Source organism: Heteronotia binoei, chromosome 19 (genome assembly GCF_032191835.1).
Source record: "Heteronotia binoei isolate CCM8104 ecotype False Entrance Well chromosome 19, APGP_CSIRO_Hbin_v1, whole genome shotgun sequence".
NCBI classification, from domain to species: domain Eukaryota; kingdom Metazoa; phylum Chordata; class Lepidosauria; order Squamata; family Gekkonidae; genus Heteronotia; species Heteronotia binoei.
Window position 1 is genome coordinate 43,642,387 of NC_083241.1, and position 25,324 is coordinate 43,667,710.

The window sequence follows — 25,324 nt, forward strand, 5'->3', positions numbered from 1 at the left end:
GTAAGCAGAAAGTCCCAGGTTCAATCCCCGGCATCTCCACCTAAAAAGGTCCGGGCAAATAGGTGTGAAAAACCTCAGCTTGAGACCCTGGAGAGCGGCTGCCAGTCTGAGTAGACAAGACTGACTTTGATGCACCGAGGGGGGTCTGATTCAGTAGAAGGCAGCTTCATGGGTTCATGCGTTCCTTTAAAAACTGGTTCCATTTCTCACAAAGGGCGTTGTCCCTTTCCTTATTTGTCTACGGGGTCACTATAAGTTGGTTTGTGGCTAGACGGCACCGTCCACTGCCATGGTTTTATCTCGGAGTCTTCTGTTGAAAAAGTAAATGTGCTAATCTTAAAATTGCTGATTGCTCTTGCTAATTTTTTTTTTAATTTTATTACAGTATAGCCGTGCTGTCCTTTAAAAAAACCCAACCTGACCGGTATTTGCCACCAGCCTTCCCTCTACGCTGAGTTAGCCTGAGCTATCGCACAGACTTTTAGCCTGCAGCTCACAGTTTTGTCTTAGCTCAGGAAGGATGGCTCCAGAGCACAATAATGGATGCAGAAGCTCACAACTTTCATGCCAGCAGTTCACAAAGTAGAATTTCTGCTCACAAGACTCTGCAGCTTAGAGGGACCGTTATTTGCCACCTAGTTTCAGGGTTGGGGTCAGGCTCCAAACGTGCAGCGTGTCAGATTGATTGAATGAATCCGGAAGGACAATCAATAGTGTGTGTGTGATCAGGCAGAGTGTGCAGCACACCTCTCCCAGCAAAAAGGCAGCGATTGTGATCAAGTCACAGCTGTCTTAATGTGACCCCGTAGGGCAAGAGATGTTCAGGGGTGGTTGGCCATTGCCTGCCTCTGTGTCACGATCCTGGTATTCCTTGGAGGACTCCCAGCCAAACATTATCGAAGGCCAGCCCTGATTATCTTCTGATACCTGACAAGATTGGGCTACCCTGGTTATCCAGGTCAGGGCTTAGCACAGGGGTGGCCAAACTGTGGCTCAGGAGCCACACGTGTAGCTCTCAGAGCCTCCACTGCCCCACTGACTGGCTTGGCTAAAGCGTTTGTCTCTTTAAATCACTTCTCCAAGCCATGCTGGTGGCTTGGAGAATGCATTTTAAGTTAAAGTTGCTTTCTTTCCACCTCCATCTCCCCCATCTGTTTCCTTCCTTCCTTCCTTCCTTCCTTCCTTCCTTCCTTCCTTCCTTCCTTCCTTCCTTCCTTCCTTCCTTCCTTCCTTCCATCCATCCATCCATCCATCCATCCATCCATCCAACTATCCATCCATCATTAGGGTTTGTAGAATCTTTCGGGCTCAAGTGCCGTGTTCTACTGGAGAAAGTTTTTCTTCCAGACATTTCGTTCTCGGCTGCGGAGAACATTCTCGGTGGCGTTGCAGCCGGAGCAGGCGCTCTGGCCTTCTTGGCTGCTGTGCATTGAGTGAGGCCAGGGCTGCTGGAGAGCTGCTATTTCTAGGCTGGAGGGGGTGTGGTGAAAGGGCAGTAGGTTTGTGGATGTGCACAGCAAGGGGTTTTCATAGCAAGTGAGAAGCCATTGCCTTCCTCTGCAGAGCCTTCCTTGGTGGTCTCCCTTCCAAGTACCAACTCTGCTTAGCTTCCAATTTATGGTGGCCGCAGCAAGGGGCTTTCAAGGTGATTGAGATGTAGAGATGGTTCGTGATTGCCTTCCTCTGCAGTCTTCCAGATGAGATCGGGCTATACTGCGCCGCCTTTCCTCCAAGGGGCAGGTGGTACCTTGTAGAAATTGAGGTAGAATTTATCAACCGGCGTCGTCAGGTCGAAGGGACTCGGTTGCTTTGGGAAGCGCATTATCTCTGACGTCTAACTAGCAATCTAATTAGTGTTCTCTTTCAGAAGCACAGCTGTGTTTTTTTTTAAAAGCACGCTTACAGCGATAAATCGATAGCTGCTAAAACGGCACTTTAAAAGGGTTGATTTAATAGGGGCGCTCAGGAACAATCTTCTTATTACCGGGAGGGGCGAACCGCTCGCCTCCCGGAGCAGTGACATTTTGAAACCTCCCGAATGTGTTATTTCCCCCCCTCCCCCCAAACCTTATACTGATGATTCCCTCTGCCCCCTTTTCATTTTCCTTGTAGAGGCTTTTATAGTCTCTGTTATTTCCTTGGCAGTGAACCAGTTCTGTGTGTATTGTTGTGTCACACAGGTAGCAAATATTCATGGTCATAGAATCATAGAGTTGGAAGGGACCTCCAGGGTCATCCAGTCCAACCCCCTGCACAATGCAGGAAACTCACAAACACCTCCCCCTAAATTCACAGGATCTTCATTGCTGTCAGGTGGCCATCTAGCCTCTGTTTAAAAAACTCCAAGGAAGGAGAGCCCACCACCTCCCGAGGAAGCCTGTTCCACTGAGGAATCGGTCTAACGGTCAGGACGTTCTTCTTAATGTTGAGCCAGAAACTCTTCTGATTTAATTTCAACCCACTGGTGCTGGTCCTACCTTCCGGGGCCACAGAAAACAATTCCACACCATCCTCTATAGGACAGCCCTTCAAGTCCTTGAAGATGGTGATCCTATCACCTCTCAGCCGCCTCTTCTCCAGGCTAAACATGCCCAGCTCCTTCAACCTTTCCTCATAGGACTTGGTCTCCAGACCCCTCACCATCTTTGTCGCCCTCCTCTGGACCAGTTCCAGCTTGTCTATATCCTCCTTAAAATATGGTGCCCAAAACTGAACACAATATTCCAGGTGAGGTCCTACCAGAGCAGAATAAAGTGATATCAGCACATCACGTGATCTGGACTCTAGACTTCTGTTGATGCAGTTCTGTGTGTATTGTTGCCTCACACATGTAGCATATATTCACGGTCAGGTTTTCCCATGTGTACACTGTGGTGTGGTGGATAGAGTGTCGGACTAGGGGTACCCGTGTTCAGGTCTTCCCTTTTGCCATGGAAGCTCGCCAGGTGACCTTGGGTCAGTCACATTCTCTCAATTTCACCTACGTCGCAATTACCGAAAGGAACACCTCTAATATTTGTAACATTAAATTTCTCCCACCTTCCATTCCAAATAAAACCACATTAACTGTTTTGGGCATCTGTGATAGCAGGAACTCCTTTGCATATTAGGCCACACCCCTTGATGTAGCCAAACCTCCAAGAGCTTCCAGGGCCTACTGTAAGCTCCAGGAAGATTGGCTCATCAGGGGTGTGTGGCCTAATATGCAAAGGAGTTCCTGCTACACAAAAAGGACAGTCGGCCATTGCGGTACTTTTCTCATGGGGCGTTTTCGCACTCACCTTCAGCCGGCGCGACCCCCCTCTTCACCGCGCAGGATCTGCGCGAATTTCGCACTAAATGCCGCGGAGCAGCCGGAAGAGCCGGAAGCTCCCGGCGCAAAAGCCGCTCAAACGTAAACCGCCAAAAAGCAGTTTCCGTTTGCGCGGCTTTTGCGACGGGAGTTTCCGGCTCTTCTGGCTGCTCCGCGGCATTTAGTGCGAAATTGTGAAGAGGGGGGTCGCGCCGGCTGAAGGTGAGTACAAAAACGCCCATGGAAGAGACTCCTTCCTTTATGTGTTGTACCATGTCCCCCCCCCCCCCAATTCTCTGTCTCTCTCCTCCACCCCGCCTGTCTCTTCTTTTCTTTTTACCCACCACCTACTTCTCTTGTATGGTGTTCCATTTCCTGAGACACCATTAATTTGATGTCATGCAGTCTGTGTGTTCCCTAAATGGCAGGTAAAAGAAAACCATTCCTGGCTGTATTTCCAGTTTTTGAAAGTCTCAGATTCCCACAACCCCATAATGAGTGTTTTAAGAGCTCAGGAAAACAAGTTTTTGCTGTCTTTTCCCATTCCTCTGTTGTTCTTCACAGTACTGGAGGAAAACATCTTCAAACATACATATATTTTTAACCATGTGGGTCGTGTTTTTTTGTATCTAGGGAGGTTAGCGAAGGAGTCAGAGGTCAGCCGGCTTAGCAAATTTAATCAGTTCGACCCGCTTTGAGTAATGCATCATTCATCACAAGCGAGGGAAACGGGTGAGGGTATGTAACAATGTAATGTATGTCTGGAGACTGCCTGGATTAGGAAATCTTTCCTAGCTGCAAACTGTTATTCAGCTTCACAAGTAATAAATCTGCATCTCATTGTAGCAGGTATTCCTCTTTTGCCATAACAGACCATAGGATTGCAGCTAGAGGAAGTGATTTTTCTGCCTTCTATTGAACCAGACACTGGTCCCTCACCGTCAGCCTTGTCTACTCAGACTGGTCTCAGGCAGAGAGGTCTTCCACATCACCAACTGCCTGGTCCCTTTAACTACAGGTGCCAAGGGTTGAACCTGGGGCCCTCTGCATGCTAAGCAGATGCTTTACCACTGAGCTCTATCCCTTCCCCCTCGCCATCTTTTGCCAGTTTGGTGTAGTGGTTCAATGCGTGGACTCTTATCTGGGAGAAGTGGGTTTGATTCCCCACTCCTCCACTTGCACCTGCTGGAATGGCCTTGGGTCAGCCAGAGCTCTCTTATCTGGGAGAAGCGGGTTTGATTCCCCACTCCTCCACTTGCACCTGCTGGAATGGCCTTGGGTCAGCCATAGATCTCTTATCTGGGAGAACCGGGTTGGATTCCCCACTCCTCCACTTGCAGCTGCTGGAATGGCCTTGGGTCAGCCAGAGCTCTCTTATCTGGGAGAAGCGGGTTTGATTCCCCACTCCTCCACTTGCACCTGCTGGAATGGCCTTGAGTCAGCCATAGCTCTCTTATCTGGGAGAAGCGGGTTTGATTCCCCACTCCTCCACTTGCACCTGCTGGAATGGCCTTGGGTCAGCCATAGCTCACGTAGGAGTTGTCCTTGACAGGGCAGCTGCTGTAAGAGCTTTCTCAGCCCCACCTACCTCACTGGGTGTCTGTTGTGGGGTGGGGGGGGGGAAGGTAAAGGAGATTGTGACCGCTCTGAGATTCAGAGTATTGGGCGGGATATAAATCCAATTTCTTCTTCTTCTACTTCTTCTTCTTCTGCTTCTTCATCTACTACTTCTTCTACTTCTACCTCTTCTACTTCTTCAATTAAATTGATGATGGTTCTGTGAGGTATGTAGGAGACGCCAGTAGTTATATATAACCTTGTTCTCTAACATTTCATTTCTGGCTCCGCCTCCTATGGCAGCCATGTTATGATTGGCTCCACCTCCTGTGGTAGCCATTTTGTTACTGTCAAGCCAGTTTTATTAGATTTTCTAGATCTCTACATGGTTGCTTATATGCTTAATGAAGGGGATCTTTCATAGAAACGTCTCTGGCTCCCATCTTGGACACCTAGTGCACCATGTTCCTTTTTACTCCTGCCTGCTGGTGTGGTCTTACCTTCTTTCTCTGTGAGGTACATTGGCAAGTGTTTTCTATGGGTCATAGTAGGTCAGACAGGCAGTCAGGATATGAACAGAACTTATACAACAGAGTCCAAAGTCCATACTGGGGAAGTGTCCCAGAACTCAAGTTTGGGTCATCCAGCATCATGGCAAGGTCAAGTAGGGTTGAGCTGACAACCTATCTAGGACTGGACATCATTGGGAAGATGGGTAATGGAAGGAGAGCTGTCTTCCTGGAATGCTATCCCACCATTCCTGATAATCTCATTGAGGAACCCCTGATAGCTCCCAAGTAATCCCCAGAATATAGTTTGAGAGTAGCTATGACCTACTTCCAGAGGGTAGTCATGGGCATTAGAGCAACTAGAGTTGAGCATAGTTCCTCGATCACGTATAGTATCCAGATCACGTGAAGTGATGTTATCGCATTACTCTGCTCTGGTAAGACCTCACCAGGAGTATTGTGTTCAGTTTTGGGCACCACATTTTAAGAAGGATCTAGACAAGCTGGAACGGGTCCAGAGGAGGGCGACAAAGATGGTGAGGGGTCTGGAGACCAAGTCCTATGAGGAAAGGTTGAAGGAGCTGGGCATGTTTAGCCTGGAGAGGAGGCGGCTGAGAGGTGATAGGATCACCATCTTCAAGGACTTGAAGGGCTGTTGTCTAGAGGATGGTGTTGTTGACATAGTCCGAGCTGGAATCGCCGTCGGCTTGGTGGAAGAGCCTCTGCTTGGCATACAGAAGGTCCCAGGTTCAATCCCCAGCATCCCCAGCTAAAATGATCAGGTGGTAGGTGATGTGAAAGACTTCTACTAGGGACCCGAAGGAGCTGCTGCCTGTCTGAGCGAACAATAATAATAATAATCTTTAATTATTACTGTTAATTACAACAACAATTAATACTGACCTTGATGGACCAGAGGTCTGATTCAGTAGAACGCAGCTTCATTAGAGTCAAAACCTCCTTTGTCAGATGCCCTCAGATATCATTTGACTCTCAAAAACTCATCCTCTTAAAATCTTGTTGGCCTCTAAGGCGCTACTAGTCTCAGTTCTCAGCTACTGCTTCAAAGTACCTTCTTGCTGTCTAAAATTTTGGGATATGACTTTAAGAAAGTTGCAAAGACTTTTCTATTGGGATTACAAATGGAAAAATTTCCAAAAGAAGATAGAACTCTAATTTGGTACTTGCTCTCAGCTGCTAGGACATTGTATGCGCAGTTGTGGAAGCAAGAAAAAATACCAGAGAAATGGGATTGGATTGTGAAAGTTTTATCGTGGAGTGAGATGGACAAATTAGCAAGAACTTTAAGAGATTATGATCTGGATGTGTTTAAAAAGGAGTGGAAGAAATTTAGAGGATATATAGAGAAAGAGTGGAATGTAAAAAGACATTGGGCAATTTTTTTACATGAATATGAGAAAAGAAAGATATTTAACTTTGATTGGTTTAGGGTACCTTTATAACTGAATTTAAGGATATAACCTCGGTGGGAGTCTAGTAACGGAGGGAGGGGGGATTGGAAAATATCATATGGGTTAGAGATAGTAATGATATAATTAGATATTGTTACCATATGCTATCAATAAAATTGTTTAAACCACAAAGTACCTTCTTGCTGTAAGCTGGATTGTTTAGTGACATTTCAAAATGATAGCGATGTGTCATTTTTCAAACCTGTCATGCTGACTTGCCTTGTTTTTGATAAGATGATTTCTGAAACCTCGTCCCCCCCCCCCTTGACAAATTAAAAATGTCAATTTTCAGTGGTCCCTAGTAACGTTGGCTGCGATTCCTTTTGGTGACCTTTCGGTAATTTTTGTTGTTGTTCGCTCTTCCCTACAGCAATTGCTGAGAAATGATTGTCATATAAGAAGTCAACCATGGCAAACAGGAAATGTCAAAGTGGTACGACCGGCATGCTGGATCACCGGACGAGAGTTTGCCCCGCTTCGGTGCACGGCAGGGAGGCTGAAAATGAGGAGAACCATTTGCCCGTGGAGGAATTCACGGAGAATGAGACAGAGGCAATGCCCGTTGCGCAAGACAGCCCCACGTTGGCAGAACACGAGTGCAACGACAACAGCGCCGACGGCGATTCCAGCTCGGACTACGTCAACAACACTTCCGAAGAGGAAGATTACGATGAAGGCCTCCCTGAGGAAGAGGAGGGCATAACGTACTACATCGGTATTGCCCGGAGGATGACAGTTACCTGGAAGGAATGGATTGCAACGGAGAGGAGTATATTCCTCACGAGGAGCATCAAGTGGAGACCGACGAGTGTCAAGAAGCCATCGAGGAAGAGGAATGGGCGGGGACAAAATTCAGCGCCAGGATGAAAGCGAGGGCTACAGAAGAGGTGGTCTACCACGATAGCTGTGTTCAGCTTCTGGAAGGCGAGGGGGCGTCTCTGGAAATCCAAGACGAAGACGAAAGCCTACAGTATTGTCATCCGAGCGATGAAACCTACCCGGGCTATTACTCGCCGGAAGCCAATGGGAACCCCTGTGGGATGTCTCCGTATCGTTCCAGGAAAGAAGACGCGGACCTGGAGGAGCAGGAGGAAGACATCGACCAGATTGTGGCCGAGATTAAAATGAGCATGAGCATGAGCAGTATCAACAGCGCGTCGGAAATGAGCCCAGAGCATGCTGGGACTGAAAGTGTGCCAAATGACTATGCAGAGACTTGTCAAAAAGGAGACTTCAGCCCATAGCGCCAGCAGGCATCAAGGGAGGCCCAAGTCCTTGAACATCCCTCCTGCCTCAAAGCAAGTCGGGGATATTCCCCGAGGCTTCAAAACCAAGTCGAGAACTCAGAGGAAAGGCAGACGTGGCCGCAGGAACAGGTAAGCCGCTGATCCGCCCTCTTTTTCTAAAAGGTGACGTTATTATTTCCCACGACTCTGTTAGTTTGTCCTTTTTGATTATGAGCTGCGAGAGAACCCTTTTCCATACTCCTGTACAACTCCACTGGAGGTCCACTGTGCCTGATAGGTCAGAGAACCTGGGGGACATCTTTCACTAACTGGAGGGGGAGATAAAGGTAAACGTAGTCCCCTGTTCAAGCACCGATTCGTTATCGATGCATGGGAGGTCACATCCTGATATTTTCTTAGCAGACTTTTGTTTTAACGGGGTGGTTTACCATTGCCAGTTATCTCCACTCCCCTCCCCCAGCAAGCTGGGGACTCATTTGACTGACCTCGGAAGGATAGAAGGCTGAGTCAAGCTTGAGCTGGCTACCTGAACCCAGCTTCCGCCGGGATCGAACTCAGGCCGTGAGCAGAACTTGGTCTGCAGTACTGCAGCTGACCACTCTGGGCCACGGGGCTCTTAACCACCCCATAACATTCTCTCACTATAAAACTCTTCACCCGGCCCTAAATGGATTGTGAAACAAATGCATGAGCCAGTTCTCTAAATTGTAAAAAACATCTCCAACTCTAACGCATTTCAAGTTAGGCCGCTCCGTTCCGACTTCTATCTGACAAAGGGAACTTTGGCTCTCGGAAGCTCATACCATAAAAAAATCTGGTTGAAAATCTCTACGGTGCCGCTGGACTCGAATCCAGCTCTTCTGTTGCAGACCAAAACAGCTCTCTTTGAAACTTAATCATGGCAGTATCTGCATATGGGATTTGGATCTCTGGTGTACCCAGGCCTTGAATTCAGCAGGAGTTCAGAGAGGCACAGCTCCTGAACCTTTCTGACAGTTCCCGTCTTCCTCCCCTCCTGCCTTGTCCATTGAACAGTAGATGCAGCTGCATAACAATCCCTGGATTAGGAGAGCGGGCAGCCAGCCAGCCTCCAGGGGCTTTGCCACACCCCCAGCAGCCCTCATTAACCCCTGGAGAAGCCCATGCGACCCTTTCTCCACTTCTTATGTGATTTTGGGTGATGGGTGGCTTGCTGACCTTTTGACTGTGGGAGGAGGGCAGCCATGGAGAGCCCCAGGTGAGCTAGGCCTGCTTGGCTGGCTGGATCTCTAGCCAGCCCAAGCAGGACTCGCTCCCCCGGGGCTCTCCTTTCTTGCGTCAGGTTTCTTTTGGCTGGGGGGCGGTGGCATATACTAATGAATTATGCTAATGAGCTCCGCCAGCTATTTTTCTACAAAACGACCCCTGGGTGTACTCAAGTACTACTCTCTGGCAAAAAAGCCTGTAGTTTAAATCTGCAGGGAGATATGCAGGACATAAACTGGTGTAATATCAAATTGACCACTGGGGGGAGCAAAATATGTGCAGAACAGGAAGGGAAAGGAAAGGAAAGGTCCCTTGTGCAAGCACCAGTCGTTTCTGACTCTGGGGTGACGTTGCTTTCACAACATTTTCACGGCAGACTTTTTACGGGGTGGTTTTGCCTTCCCCAGTCATCTACACTTTCCCCCCAGCAAGCTGGGTACTCATTTTACGGACCTCGGAAGGATGGAAGGCTGAGTCAACCTCGAGCCGGCTGCCTGAAAACCCAGCTTCCGCCGGGGATCGAACTCAGGTCATGAGAATGTGGAAAAGCCCTGTGGTTTTCCTTAGCGGGCTAAGTAGCAGTATGAGGATTAATGCACAATTCAGATTAGGACAATGATGGGAAGGGAAAGGGTTTAGCCCACCTCCCACGACTGCTTTCAATTTAAAACATCGGCCAATGTTATTGAGTCAGGTTTGCTCTTCCGGCTGCAGGTTTTTAGACTTCCTGCGGGGATCATCTGGTGAATACAAACTAATGGGCTGGCTTCTCATTTGCGTTGGCCGTGGGAAACGGCGCTGATTAAAAAGATTATTACAGCCATGATTGCATTTTGATGCCTTTTAAAAAATCTCCGCAAAATAAATTTTCGCTATGAGAACAGCAGTGAGTCATCATGAATGTCTAGGAAACAGGTTTCCGAATGCAATAAATAAATAAATTAAAGGTTGTTGGGGGGGGCAATGGGGGGTTATCTCTTCTGGGGGGGGGGAAATACACAGTCTTTTAGACTGACTTTCTTGGATTCTACCTGCGGTATAACCATGCTTTTGAGATGTGCTTTGAAATCTTCATGTATTCTACTTTTGCGTCCTGCGTTTGTCCTTTGCAACACCCTGCCGACGCTCTGACTTTAGGTATAAGGGCGTAGAGGTCTCCATTCCACTCATATCTGACAAAGGGAGTCCTGATTCTGAAAGCTCACCTCAAAAAAATCTTCCTGGCTTCTGATGGGCTGCTGGAATGGAATCATGTTCTTTTAGTTTGATGTCATGGTTTTTTTTTTTTTTAATAATTTTATTAGAAAAACTAGACTAAATACAACAACTGCAAGAAGTAAATACGTGAACTGTCAGTGGGATGATATCACATAAGCAACACGCTAAATTACATAGCATTAAGAAGAAGAAAAAGTCTTAACATGCATTTCGAAAGACTACATGTTTCAGTAATGAAAATGTATGGTCTACAGACATGAATATTCTTTTATTTATTTATTTTTTATTGTATTTGATTTATATCCCGCCCTACCCCACCGACTTATTCAGGTAAGAAGTATAGCTTTGACAGTATTGGACAACGATGGAATAGGTTCTTGATTAGAAAGGTAATTTAGAAAAGGGAACCATAACGCCTCATGGTGTCAAGGGTAAGAGCAATGGGCTCTAATCTGGAGAACTGGGTTTGATTCCCCACTCTTCCACATGCAGCTGCTGGGTGACCTTGGGTCAGTCACAAGTTATTTTCAGAGTTGTTCTCTCAAGAGCATAAGAACAGAAGAGAAGCCCTGTTGGATCAGGCCAATGGCCCATCTAGTCCAACACTCTGTGTCACATAAGAAGAAAGCCATGTTGGATCAGGCCAATGGCCCCTCCAGTCCAACACTCTGTGTCACAGAAGAACATAAGAGAAGCCCTGTTGGATCAGGCCAATGGCCCATCCAGTCCAACACTCTGTGTCACAGAAGAACAGAAGAGAAGCCCTGTTGGATCAGGCCAGTGGCCCCTCCAGTCCAACACTCTGTGTCACAGAAGAACATAAGAGAAGCCCTGTTGGATCAGGCCAATGGCCCATCCAGTCCAACTCTCTGTGCCACACAGTGGACTATATATATATATATATATATATATATATATATACACACATACACACACACACACACACACTCTGTGGCTAATAGCCCACTGATGGACCTGTGCTCCATATTTTTATCTAACCCCCTCTTGAAGGTGGCTATGCTTGTAGCCGCCACCACCTCCTGTGGCAGTGAATTCCACATGTTAATCACCCTTTGGTGAAAAAGCACTTCCTTTTATCTGTTTTAAACCGACTGCTTGGCAATTTCATCGAATGCCCACGATGAGTTCTTGTATTGTGAGCAGTTTCTGTCAGAGCTCTCTCAGCCCCACCTGCCTCACAGGGTGTCTGTTGTGGGGAGAGGAAGGGAGAGGAGGTTGTAAGCCGCTCCGAGACTCAGGTATAAATCCAATATCGTCCTCTTCCTCAACATGGCTACCCTCTGCAACTAGCTTTGAAATCTCGTACCTCATCAGCTGCTTGTGAGCCCATGAGGAAAACTGGGATATAAATATAAAGAAAAAGCAGATTCAAGAAAAGATTTAATAATGGAACGTATGCCCCAGTTACAGTATTTGAATCTTCATAGCTTCAGACCACTGGGGCCTGAGGCAAACTATTCCTTTTGAGGTAAAGTGGAGGTCGTAGACTAGAGCCCTTTGGTCAAGCATCGTTTCTTGGTTCACACACATCAAAAGATTGGAGTGCTGCCCCCCCCCCCAAGCCTTAGTAATGTTCAGGTTAGACTACTGTGATTGGTTCCATGTGGGGCTACCCTTTGGAGCAAGGTGCGGATTGACAGAGCACACGCGTTACTCTCTTTTTGGGGGATTAAAAAAATTTAGATGTGCATGTGTATATTTGTGTGCGCCCGCATGCACGTGGAAGTCATGGAGACCTCTGGTGACTGACCCCTACTGAGGGCGTGGAGGATATTCAGAAGAAGAAGAAGAAGAGGAGGAAATTGAAGAAGAAGAAGAATTGTAGATTTATACCCCGCCCTTCTCTATGAATCAGAGACTCAGAGCGGCTTACAATCTCCCATATCTTCTCCCCCCACAACAGGCACCCTGTGAGGTGGGTGGGGTTGAGAGGGCTCTCACAGCAGCTGCCCTTTCAAGGACAACCTCTGCCAGAGCTATGGCTGACCCAAGGCCATTCCAGCAGCTGCAAGTGGAGGAGTGGGGAATCAAACCCAGTTCTCCCAGATAAGAGTCCACGCACTTAACCACTACACCAAACCGATTGGATTTATACCCCGCCCTTCACTATCCAAAGGAGTCTCAGAGCGGCTTCCAATCTCTTTTCCCCTTCCCCTCCCCACAAAAGACACCCTGTGAGTGAGGTGGGGTTGGGAGAGCTCTGACAGAAACTGCTCTTGAGCAGAACAGCTCTGAGAGAACTTGTGGCCAAAGTCACATTGCAGGTGCATGTGGAGGAGAGGGGAATCAAACCCAGTTCTCCCAGATATGAGGCTGCTCACTTAACCACTATACCACACTGGCTCCTAGTTTTGCTCAGCCCTGCTGGCAAAAGCTTTAGCCCTGTTCACTTTCTAAAGTGTTTGATGAGCCTCAGGAAAGATGTTGGGATAGTGTGGTCCCCAGGGCACCAGGCTGTGCTGCAGTCTGAACTCTTCCAAGTGTTCAGCTCATCTGATAGGGCCTGGCTCAAAGCATGGGGATTTGTGAAGGCAAGGCAGGAATCATGGAGGGTGGGCTTTCCAGATGTGCCCCCCAGTATTGTGGCATTCCTTCCCTGCGGAAGGGGGGGGGGGGCTTTTCTAGTTTCTGCAGGTTGATTCCTTTGCGTTTGTCCAGGACTTCTAAAGCTGACCTTTGCCGGTTTATCTGTTTCCATCGTGTGGCATTCGGAGCGTGTTGTTTCCTTTTTCTTTACCCATCTGGAATCACTCTAGTTTTTATTTTTCTTTACACTGTGAAGTGGTGCTTTCAAAAGCTTTTTGAAGTCGGTAAATAAAATTTGCGAGCCGGGCAAGTAACGGAAATTGCGAGCCAATTTTAAGTACTCTGCCGGAATAGAACTTTAGCGAGGACGTCTTCTAGCTAGCCCGTAATTCCTCATTTATTTTCTCTCCCTCCCATGATGGGAGTTGTGGGGAGCTTATGGGAGTCTGCCTTTCCCATTTTATTCTTTTGCTTGCACAGGGGACTACCTAGACCTTTTTATATTGTGAAGGAATGACAGGCCCAAAAGTATCCAGTCAGATTCAGGGCCAAACAGGGACTTGTTTGTTTACACCACCCTCCGTGACCTGTGGCGCAGAGTGTTAAAGCTGCAGTACGGCTATTGGAGCCCTCTGCTCACGACCTGAGTTCAATCCTGGTGGAAGCTGGGTTTTCAGGTAGCTGGTTCCAGGTTGACTCAGCCCTCCATCCTTCCAAGGTGGGTAAAATGAGTACCCAACTTGCTGGGGGGAAAGCGTAGATGACTGGGGAAGGTAACGGCAAACCACCCCGCAAAAAGTCTTCCGTGAAAACGTTGTGAAAGCAGCATCACCCCAGAGTCGGAAACGACTGGTGCTTGCACAGGGGACCTTTCCTTTCCTTTCCACTGACCTCAGTGCACAGTCAAATCTGGATTGGCTAGGTAGCCTTGAAACACGACCCCTGATTGGATGGGATCTTGATGTCCCATTGGCTTGATGCCCTAGGATTCGATTAAGAAGAAGAATTGCACATTTATACCCCGCCCTTCTCTCTGACTCAAAGCGGCTTGTTGTTGTTGTTCAGTCACACAGTCGAGTCCGACTCTTTGCGAACCCATGGACAAAGTCACGCCAGGCCCTCCTGTCTTCCACCATTCCCCGAAGTCTGCTCAAATTCGTGTTTGTCACATCAGCAACACTGTCCAGCCATCTCCTCTTTTGCCGTCCCCTTCTTCTTTTGCCTTCTGTCTTTCCCAGCATCAGGGACTTCTCCAGGGAGTGCTCCCTTCTCATTGGGTGGCCAAAGTATTTGAGCTTCAGCTTCAGCATCTGACCTTCCAGTGACCAGTCTGGGTTGATTTCCTTTAGGACTGACTGATTTGATCTTCTTGCAGTCCAAGGGACTCTCAAGAGTCTTCTCCAGCACAGCATCTCACATTCTCCAGCACCACATCTCACAGAGCGGCTTACAATCACCTATATCTTCTCCCCTCACAGCAGACACCCTGTGAGGTGGGTGGGGCTGAGAGAGCTCTCACAGCAGCTGCCCTTTCAAGGACAACTCCTGCAATAGCTATGGCTGACCCAAGGCCATTCCAGCAGTGAATGAACTATTTAAATATATGGTGACAGCAGCAAGAGTGGTATTTCCATCAAAATGGAAAGCTGAAACATGCCCAGAATTGATTGATTGAAAAAAATAAACTAATTGATTATATGACCATGGCAAAGCTAACATCCTTCCTGCATAATAGACCAGAATCTGAATTTCAAGAAAAATTAGATGTATTTTTTTGCATATATCAACCAAAATTTGGTTGCAAAGCCTTAAAGACTAAAATAAGAATAAAATGATAAAGTCCAAAAGGATTAAGAGACAGAACTGAGTAGCATATGCTCAAACTGTTTATGCTTACAATGTTAGGAACGTAAATGTATTTATATGTAGTCCAGACGAAAATTAAAAGTACATAAGGAACTTGCACTTAACAATGTAAAATCTGCTCAAAACATAAGAACAGAAGAGAAGCCATGTTGAATCAGGCCAATGGCCCACCCAGCCCAACACTCTGTGTCACACAGTGGCCAAAAAACCCCAAGTGCCATCAGGAGGTTCACCAGTGGGGCCAGGACACTAGAAGCCCTCCCACTGTGCCCCCCCCCCCCAAGCACCAAGAATACAGAGCATCCCTGCCCCAGGCAGAAGAACATAAGAGAAGCCATGTTGGATCAGGTCAATGGCCCATCCAGTCAACACTCTGTGTCACACAGTGGCCAAAAAACCCAAGTGCCATCAGGAGGTCCACCAGTGGGGCCAGGATGCTAGAAGCCCTCCCTCTGTGCCCCCCCCCCCAAGCACCAAGAATACAGAGCATCACTGCCCCAGACAGAGAGTTCCAACAATACGCTGTGGCTAATAGCCACTGATGGACCTCTGCTTAGCAATTTTATTGATAGAAAATCATTATCAGTTACAATTTATTAGATAATATTGATGGCTTTTCTGACATTGATCCTTATGCTTTTGTTGGCCAAAATATCATTGTTTATGTATAAATGAACCATTGTGGTATTTCTATCTTATCCTACCATTTTCTCTGTTCTCTGTGTTTGTTTATACAAAATAAAATATATTATATTTAAAAAGCCTAGTTTAACCGTAGAGTCTGGGGTAAATCCTACCGCATCATGCCAACATCACTTTTGCTTTGTGCTGCAATTTTAGTTAGCAGTTTGGGAGTGGAAGACCTTCTCAAGCAAGAGCATTTAAGGAGGAAAATTTCTCTTTGACAGCAGCTTGCGGAGTTAGTAATTGTTTCAAACTGTGGTGTAAAGAGGTGGATATTTGTGCAATCTAAATAAAGGTTTGAAGAGTTCTTCCATTCCCAAATTGCTGGTATTACAGTATGAACCAGAAGTGCCATTGGCACGACGATCTAGGATTCACCCGAACTCTATGGTTAAACTAGAGTTTTCCTTGAATCCTAGAGCGTCAAGCCAACATGATGTCAGTTCCTGCTAGGCTGAGTATGCGTGACTGGCTCAAGATCATCTAAGGGATCCCTATTATAGGTTCAGAACCTAGACTACAAGAAGTAAGAGGCTATGGCTTAGTGGGGGAGCATCTGCTCAGCATGCAGAAAGCCCCAGGTTTATTCCCTGGCTTCTCCATTTACAGGATCTTGCAATGGATGATGGGAAAGACCTCTGTTGAGACCCTGGAGAGCCACTGCCAGTCCAAGTGGACAAGATGGCTCTTGACAGACTAAAGGTCTCATTCAGTATAAAGCAGCTTCATGTGCTCAGTTATTGGGAGAGAGTGTAGCTCAGTGGCAGAGCATCTGCTTGGCATGCAGAAAGTCCCAGGTTCAATCCCCGACATCGTCAGTTAAAAGGGCCGGGCAGGAGGTGATGGGAAAGACCTCAGCCTGAGACCCTGGAGAGCCACTGCTGGTCTACAATACTGCTCTTGATGGGGGAGAGAGTGTGGCTCAGTGGCAGAGCCTCTGCTTGGCATGCAGAAGGTCCCAGGTTCGATCCCCGGCATCTCCAGTTAGAAGGACCAGGCAGGAAGTGATGGGAAAGACCTCAGCCTGAGACCCTGGAGAGCCACTGCTGGTCTACAATACTGCACTCGATGGGAGAGAGAGTGTGGCTCAGTGGCAGAGCCTCTGCTTGCATGCAGAAGGTCCCAGGTTCAATCCTCGGCATCTCCAGTTAAAAGGACCAGGCAGGAGGTGATGGGAAAGACCTCTCTCTGCGCTGCCAGTCTGAATACAAACTGACTTTGATGTCTGATTCAGTCTAAGATGGCTTCAAGTGTGTCCAAAACGACTAAATTCAGGAATTTCCTTTTCCCAGCTTTTGTGACATCATCCAATCTTTATGTGAAGATACGGACTGGCTCGCTTCCATGCTTTTAAAAACTTCTGAACAATAATTTATTTTAAGACAAGACAAATTTTTCTATGGGAAGTTCTCCTTTGGCAAAGATTTAATCTGCTTTTTGGATGCCTTGTCACATTTCCCACAGTGTCACAATTGGATAATGGGGGGGGGGGGGGGTTAACAGAAAAAGCAAAAAAAATAAAGAATCAGTACCAGCATCCCAACAGTGAAGTTTAATCCTGACCATAAATCTTCCACTTGTATGCGGCAAAATCGATACCAAACAAAGCCATAAATCTGGTTAACATTTGATTGTTGGGTCAATAAGATGGTAATCAATAAAGAGAGATTATTAAACCTTTGGAACTCTCTCTTATTGGGATGTTTGGTTAATATAGCAGCGTTTGCCCAGTCATAGAGATGTGATCCTGAGTGCACTAAATAAATCTCCCAAGAAGTGTAAGGCAACAAGAGTGAAAAAAGGTAAAGGTAAAGATAGTCCCCTGTGCAAGCACCAGTCGTTTCCGACTCTGGGGTGATGTTGCTTTCATAACGTTTTCACGGCAGACTTTTTACGGGGTGGTTTGCCCTTGCCTTCCCCAGTCATCTACGCTTTTCCCCAGCAAGCTGGGGACTCCTTTTACCGATCTCAGAAGGCTGAGTCAACCTGGAGCCGGCTACCTGAACCAGCTTCCGCTGGGATCGAACTCAGGTCGTGAGCAGAGCTTAGGACTGCAGTACTGCAGCTTTACCACTCTGCACCATGGGGCCCTAAAGTAAACTTACATTTATCCAAATAGATCCATTCCCCATTCAGATTGCAGTCGAAAGGAGAGAAAGAAGCCTCACTGAAAGAGTATTTCCCCTCTCACAAATGGCCAACTCGTCCAGCATCACGTGTGTGGGAGTCTGAGGGTTTTGTCGCTACAGGAGAGTCCTGCAGAGAGACATGTGTCGCCATGGAAGGCTATGTGAAGAGAGGGAGAGGACAAAAGAAGAGATGCAGAAAAGGCCAGAAGGCAGCTCCCAGGTTAAGACAAAGAGAGGCATTCCCAAGGACTGGGGTGGCCAAACTTGCTTAATGTAAGAGCCGCATAGAATAAAGGGCAGATGTTTGAGAGCTGCAAGATAGGAACGTCAGATGTCTGAGAGCCACAAGATGGGAGGAAGGAAGGAAGGAAGGAACATATGAAGCTGCCTTATACTGAATCAGACCCTCCTTGGTCCATCGAAGTCAGTATTGTCTTCTCAGACTGGCAGCGGCTCTCCAGGGTCTCAAGCTGAGGTTTTTCACACCTGTTTGCCTGGACCCTTTTTAGTTGGAGATGCCGGGATTGAACCTGGGACCTTCTGCTTCCCAAGCAGATGCTCCACCACTGAGCCACCGTCCCTCCCCTAAGGAAGGAAGGAAGGAAGGCAAATAGATGGGGGAGCGAGAGGTAGAAAAAAAGCAACTTTAACTTTAAATGCAGTCTCCGAGCTGCCAGCTGGCTTGGCTTGGAGAAGTGATTTAAAGGGACAAATACCTTCTCCAAGAAGAAGATGATGATGATATTGGATTTATATCCTACCTTCCATTCCAAATCTCAGAGTCTCAGAGTGGCTCACAATCTCCTTTTCCTTCCTCCCCCACAACAGACACCCTGTGAGGTGGGTGGGGCTGAGAGGGCTCCCGCAGCAGCTGCCTTTTCAAGGACAACTCCTGCGATAGCTCTGGCTGACCCAAGTCATTCCAGCAGGTGCAAGTGGAGGAGTGGGGAATCAAACCTGGTTCTCCCAGATAAGAGAGCTCTGGCAAACCCAAGGCCATTCCAGCAGGTGCAAGTGGAGGAGTGGGGAATCAAACCCGGTTCTCCCAGAAAAGAGTCCGCACACTTCACCACTACACCAACTGGCTCTCCAACTGGCCACACCAATCTGGCTACTGGGGCGCTGGAGGCTTCAAGAGCCACGCAATATGTGTGAAAGAGCCGCAGTTTGGCCACCCCTGTCATAGAAAGACATTTCCATTCCACCGGTCTTCTTTTCCTCCATACCTCTCCCTCACCCATCCTATATGTTTCTATTAATTTCCTTTAAGATCTAAAACTCTAGCTGGCTGCACTTGGGGCCCGTTTTCAGCAGAGTCATTAATGTTTGATTGGAACAAACAACGGGAGAATGAAAAGAGAGCCGGAGGAGGCGAAACGTGTCGCTGCCTTCTAATGGAGCTGTTTTATGGCCGGCGCATTGGTGTGGTGCTTTTTTGACAATTCCCTGTTGCTCCGAGAACAGCAGTGACGTTCCCGCGTGCGGCACAACAACAACAAAAAGTGTGTGAGAGACATGTTAAGTATTTTTAAAATAGAGGGGAACAAGTGTTGTTGTTGATGAAGATGAATCATGCCTATGGAGCAGCTCTTCGGGGCGTCTGCTTAGAACGGCCACCTGTTAAAATACATGTCTGCGTGCCTTTCGTGGAGAATGCCTGCGTACATGGGGGGTTCTGCCAGCTCGAGGCCCACGCCGACGTGCCCAAGTTGAACACCGTCAGGTGGGACTTGTGGACATTTTCTGATCCGTGTTCCATCCCTGGCATCTGCAAGTTGAAGAATCTGGCTGTAGGTAGTGTGAAAGAACTGCCCGAGACCCTGGGGAGCAGCTGCCAGTCTGAGCAGGCAATACTGACCTTGATGGACCCCAAGGGGCTGATTCAATAGAAGAAGAAGAAGAAGAAGAAGAAGAAGAAGAAGAAGAAGAAGAAGAAGAAGAAGAAGAAGAAGAAGAAGAAGAAGAAGAAGAAGAAGAAGAAACCCCGCCCTTCTCTGTGAATCAGAGACTCAGAGGTGCTTACCATCTCCTTCCTTCCTTCCTTCCTTCCTTCCTTCCTTCCTTCCTTCCTTCCTTCCTTCCTTCCTTCCTTCCTTCCTTCCTTCCTTCCTTCCTTCCTTCCTTCCTTCCTCTCTCTCTCTCTCTTTCTCTCTCTCTTTCTCTCTCTCTCTTTCTCTCTTTCTCTCTTTCTCTCTTTCTTTCTTTCTTTCTTTCTTCTTCTTTCTTTCTTTCTTTCTTTCTTTCTTTCTTTCTTTCTTTCTTTCTTTCTTTCTTTCTTTCTTTCTTTCTTTCTTTCTTTCTTTCTTTCTTTCTTTCTTTCTTTCTTTCTTTCTTTCTTTCTTTCTTTCTTTCTTTCTTTCTTTCTATATATATTTCGATTTGTATCCCACCCTTCCCACCGAAGTGGCTTTATCTTCTTCTCCCACAACAGACATCCTGTGGGGTAGGTGGGGCTGAGAGAGCTCTCCCAGAAGCTGCCCTTTCAAGTATAGCTCCTACAAGAGCTATGGTTGACCCAAGGCCACTCCAGGAACTGCAAGTGGAGGAGTGGGGAATCATACCCGGTTTTCCCAGATTAAGAGTCTGCACACTTAACCACTACACCAAACTGTCTCTCTTTAGAAGAAAATATTGGATTTATACCCCGCCCTTCTCTCTGAATCAGAGTCTCAGAGCAGCTTACAATCTCCTTTGTCTCCTTCCCCCCACAACAGACACCCTGAGTGGTGTGTGGGGCTGAGAGAGCTCTCCCAGAAGCTGTCCTTTCAAGGACAACCTCTGCCAGAGCTGTGGCTGACCCAAGGCCATGCCAGCAGCTGCAAGTGGAGGAGTGGGGAATCAAACCCCGTTCTCCCAAATTAGATTCTGCACACTTAACCACTACACCCAACTGGCTCTCAGCATGTGCAGCGTGATGTGTTTATGTTCAAATCCTTGAAGTGCAGGAGAATCAAAGATGGCGTGATTTGTCTGTGCGCTGGAGAGAAAGTCAAACTCTCCAGTTGAGCAATCTGAATTCTGTGCCCAAGAGGAGGACGAATTCCGTGACTCAGAAAAAATTCGGTCCTTCTGGGGACTCTGCACAGTGGTTTTTCACTATCTTGTGTAATTCTGGTTTTGCTATCCAGGGGAACAGTGGCGAAGATGCACAGGAAGGATTTAGCCCCTTCTGGCTCCTGAGATCCAGCAGGCCCTTTTCATACACTTTTCTCTTATTAGAATCATAATGTTGGAAAGGGCCATAGAGGCCATCTAGGCCACCCCCCTGGTTAATGCAGGGTTAGTCTAGAGTAGGGGTGTCAAACATGCAGCTTGGGGGCCAAATCAGGCCCCTGAGGAGTTCCTATCAGGCCCCCAAGCAACTGGCTGCCATCTGCTTCCTTCTCCCTCTCTCTTGCTTCCTTCTGCATCAAGAAGATATTGGATTTATATCCCGCCCTCCACTCTGAAGAGTCTCAGAGCGGCTCACAATCTCCTTTACCTTCCTCCCCCACAACAAACACCCTGTGAGGTGGGTGGGGCTGGAGAGGGCTCTCACAGCAGCTGCCCTTTCAAGGACAACCTCTGCCAGAGCTATGGCTGACCCAAGGCCATGCTAGCAGGTGCAAGTGGAGGAGTGGGGAATCAAACCCGGTTCTCCCAGATAAGAGTCCGCACACTTTAACCACTACACCAAACTGGCTCTCCATCACAGCTTGCTTTGCCAAGCTTGCTCAATTGCACAGGAGCTACAGAACAAAACCTCTGTTTTCTCCATTGGCTGAGGCTCCTCCCTTTGGGAGGAAGGGAGGGAGGCAGAGCTTGTTTTTCCAGGCTCTCTCAATTGCACAGCAGAGCTACTGAGCCAAGCCTTTCTTCCTTCTATTGGCTGAGACTCCTCCTCCTCATCCCGTGGGGAAGGAAGGAAAGAGCCCAAGCATCGTTTGCCCAGTTCTCTGGATCTCATGGGAGAAAAACAAAGAAAGCACCTTTAAGATCCATGAGTGCTAATGTTTTAAGCATGTTTTATTTTAAGGGTTTAAAAAAAACCCCTTGAATTGTGTTTCTCTGTGTCCTTTATAAAGTTTATATCTCTGCTATCTAATCTTTAACAGGTACACACAAAACCTCTATTTTCTCCATTGGCTGAGGCTCCTCCCTTGGGGAGGGAGGCAGAGCTTGCTTTGCCAGGCTTAAAAACACACACATACTTTTTTTTTGTGCCACACACGGGAACGTCATCGCTGTTCTCGGAACTACTGAGCCAAGCCTCTCAATTGCACAGCAGAGCTACTGAGCCAAGCCTTTCTTCCTTCTATTGGCTGAGGCTCCTCCTCCTCATCTCCCGGGGAAGGAAGAAAAGAGCCCAAGCTTCATTTGCCCAGTTCCCTGGATCCCATGGGAAAAATACAAAGAAAGCACCTTTAAGACCCATGAGTGCTAATGTTTTACGCATGTTTTATGTTAAGGGTTTTAAAAAAAAACCCTTGAATTGTGTTTCTCTGTGTCCTTTATAAAGTTTATATCTCTGCTACCGGACCTTAAACAGGTACACACATGGCCCGACCCAACATTGCTTGGCCCGACAAGGTCTCATTTATGTCAGATCTGGCCCTCATAACAGAGCCTAGAGCAGGGGTGGGGAATGTTGGCTCTCCAGATGTTTTTTGCCTACAACTCCCATCAGCCCCAGCCAGCATGGCCAATGGCTGGGGCTGATGGGAGTTGTAGGCAAAAAACATCTGGAGAGTCAACGTTCCCTACCCCTGGCCTAGGGCATCCCTCACCAGTGTTCATCCAGCCGCTGCTTGAAGACTGCCAGCGTGGGGGAGTTCCCCGCCTCCCTCGGGTGCTGATTCTGTTGTTGAACACCTCTTACTCTGAAAAAGCTTTTCCTAATATCCGGCTGGTACCTTCTTGCCCTTAATTTAAGCCCGTGATTGTGAGTCCTTGTGAGCCAACAGGAACAGTTCCCTGCCCTCCTCCAACAGACAGCCCTTCAAAGACTTCAAAAGAGCCACCCTGTCCCCCCTCCACCTCCTCTCCTCCACACTGAACCTTCCCAGGTCCCTCAGCCTTTCCTCCAAGGGCTTCTGGGTCTCCAACCCCGATCGTCCTCGTGGCTCTCTCCTCTGCACCTGCTCCGTTCTGTCCACATCCTTCTTGAAGTGCGGCTTCCAGAACTGCAGAAAGTGCTTTTGTGCATGCTAACTAATGCAGTTTCAGTCAACTTCAGCAACCGTTTTTCGAGTGGATTCTGCCATTTTACACAGTGCAGTACAGTTACAAACTGCACTGGAAATGGATTGGAAGTGCGTTATTTAGTGTGTGTGCAAAAAGCCATGGAAGCCTAAGTGTCCCAGCCTCCTTTGCCGTCCACGCTCACCTGTTCTGGAAACAGATGTTGGGAATGGCTAAGATTCAGTGCTACGATTTCGGAAGTCCCTAGATGGATTTCTGTCTATGCCACAAGCTAACGAGGCATTGGGGGCATTTGCTTTCAGCCTGGACCCCATAGCCCCAACCTGTGGATAAAACCACCCAACCTCACTTTCAGAGATGTTACAAGGATTTGTAACAAGAATAATATAAGCCAGGGGTGTCTAACTCGTTTGTTATGAGGGCCGGATTTGACATAAATGAGACCTTGTTGGGCTGGGCCATGTCGAGTTGGGCTGAGCCACGTCAGGCCGGCCCATGTGTGTACCTGTTTAAGATTAGGTAGCAGAAATATAAATGGTATAAAGAACACAAGCACAAATATATATATATATATATATATATAAAAAAACTTAAAGCGTTAGCACTCATTGGTCTTAAAGATGCTTTCTTTGTATTTCTCCCGTGGGAATCCAGGGAACTGGGCAAAGGAGGCTCTAACGCTTTCCTTCCTTCCCCGGGGGACTGGGCGGGGGGGGGGAGCCTCAGCCAATAGAAGGAAGAGAGACTTGGCTCAGTAGCTCTGCTGTGCAATTGAGAGAGCCTGGCAAAACAAGCTGTTCCTCTCCCCTTCCTCCCCAAGGGAGGAGCCTCATCCAATGGAGAAAATAGAGGTTTTGCTCTGTAGCTCCTGTATGATTGAGCAAGCCCTGCAAGCAAGCTGTGATGCAGAAGGAAGCAAGAGAGAGGGAGAAGGAAGCAGACGACAGCCAGTTGCTCGGAGGCCTGATAGGAGCCCTCTAGGGGCCTGATTCGGCCCCCAAATTGCATGTTTGACACCCCTTATATAAGTGAAGGGCCTCTGGACTCTCACGAGCGCTCTCCAGATGTCAGGTTGTTGGTATTCAGGGCACAATCTTATTTTAATTTTGGCGTTTGAAATGTGCTGTGTCAATCGTTCTGGAATTATTATTATTCTTTTTTTTTTTACTCTGCCTCATCTCCCCCAGTTTTTGAATGCATTTTCTGTTGGGTTAAATGTTAAAAAAAATTATTTTGCCTTGGAGGCATGGAAGCGCTACACAGTATCCCCAGTCCTCCACGTTTTGAAAAACGCTGTTCCAACAAATTACAAGAACGATCCGACTCCCACCGGTAACAAGGGAAAGAAATTTTACTTGCAAAAATAGAAGCATGTCTTACATGACACGTTCGTCTAGGTACATTGAACTTCTTGTGAACAGATTAACCTCAGAAAGGTTAAGTGCGTGGACTCTTTTCTGAGTGAACCGGGTTCAATTCCCCACTTGCAGCTGCTGGAATGGCCTTGGGTCAGCCATAGCTCTTGGAGGAGTTGTCCTTGAAAGGGCAGCTGCTGTGAGAGCTCTCTCAGCCCCACTCACCTCACAGGGTGCCTGTTGTGGGGGAAGGAGATACAGGAGATTGTGAGCCGCTCTGAGTCTCTTATTCAGAGAGAAGGGCGGGGTAAAAATCTACAGTTTTCTTCTTCTTAACTGACTAGAGCTGCAAGCCCAGGTAAGAGAGAGAAGAAGAAGAGGTCCTATAGAACAGGGGTGGGGAATCTTTTTTCTGCCAAGGGCCATATGGATATTTATAACATCATTTGTGGGCCATAAAATTTTTTTTATCAACTTAAAAAACAGTGCTCCGCCGAGGGAGAATGATTCAGGCCAGCAAAATTAATGCAAATAATTGTTTTTCTATTTGAAGTCATGTGGGGAGAGCCTAATCTGACACACACACACACACACACACAGCCCACTGCCCTAGGCAAACACATAGGTCCAGGACTTTTTCTTTGTAGAAAAAAGCCCAGCAGGAACTCAGTAGCATATTAGACCACATCCCCTAATATTAGCTTATTAGGTCACACACTCATTAGCATATTAAGCCACACCCTCTGGGATAATCACGTGCAAAGTGAACTGTGACAATAACTTTTCCAGGCCCTGCAGCAATTCTGGCCGGCCAGCCAGGCCCCAGGAAGGCTGCTGCACAGTGCATCTGGGCCCTTTGATCCCTGCCTGGCCCTGGGGAGGCTGCTGCACAGCGTAGCTGGGCCCCACTATCCTCGCTGGCCAGCCAGGCCCCAGAGAGGCTGCCACATGGCTCGGTTCGGTCCAGCAATCCCCGAGGGCCACACCAAGTGACCTCAAGGACCACATACGGTCCTGCTATA

The 25,324-nt window shown here is 47.6% G+C and overlaps 1 protein-coding gene across 1 annotated transcript in view; it reads left to right on the forward strand.

Moving 5' to 3' along the window:
- Nucleotides 1-25,324, forward strand: part of APBA2 (amyloid beta precursor protein binding family A member 2) — a 166,520-nt gene that overhangs the window by 85,597 nt on the left and 55,599 nt on the right. Inside the window, 4 exon segments of the mRNA XM_060259899.1 lie at nt 7,201-7,539; nt 7,542-8,071; nt 8,073-8,172; nt 8,175-8,206. Of these exon segments, the coding sequence (XP_060115882.1) occupies nt 7,239-7,539; nt 7,542-8,071; nt 8,073-8,172; nt 8,175-8,206 (963 nt within the window). The 5' untranslated portion in view covers nt 7,201-7,238.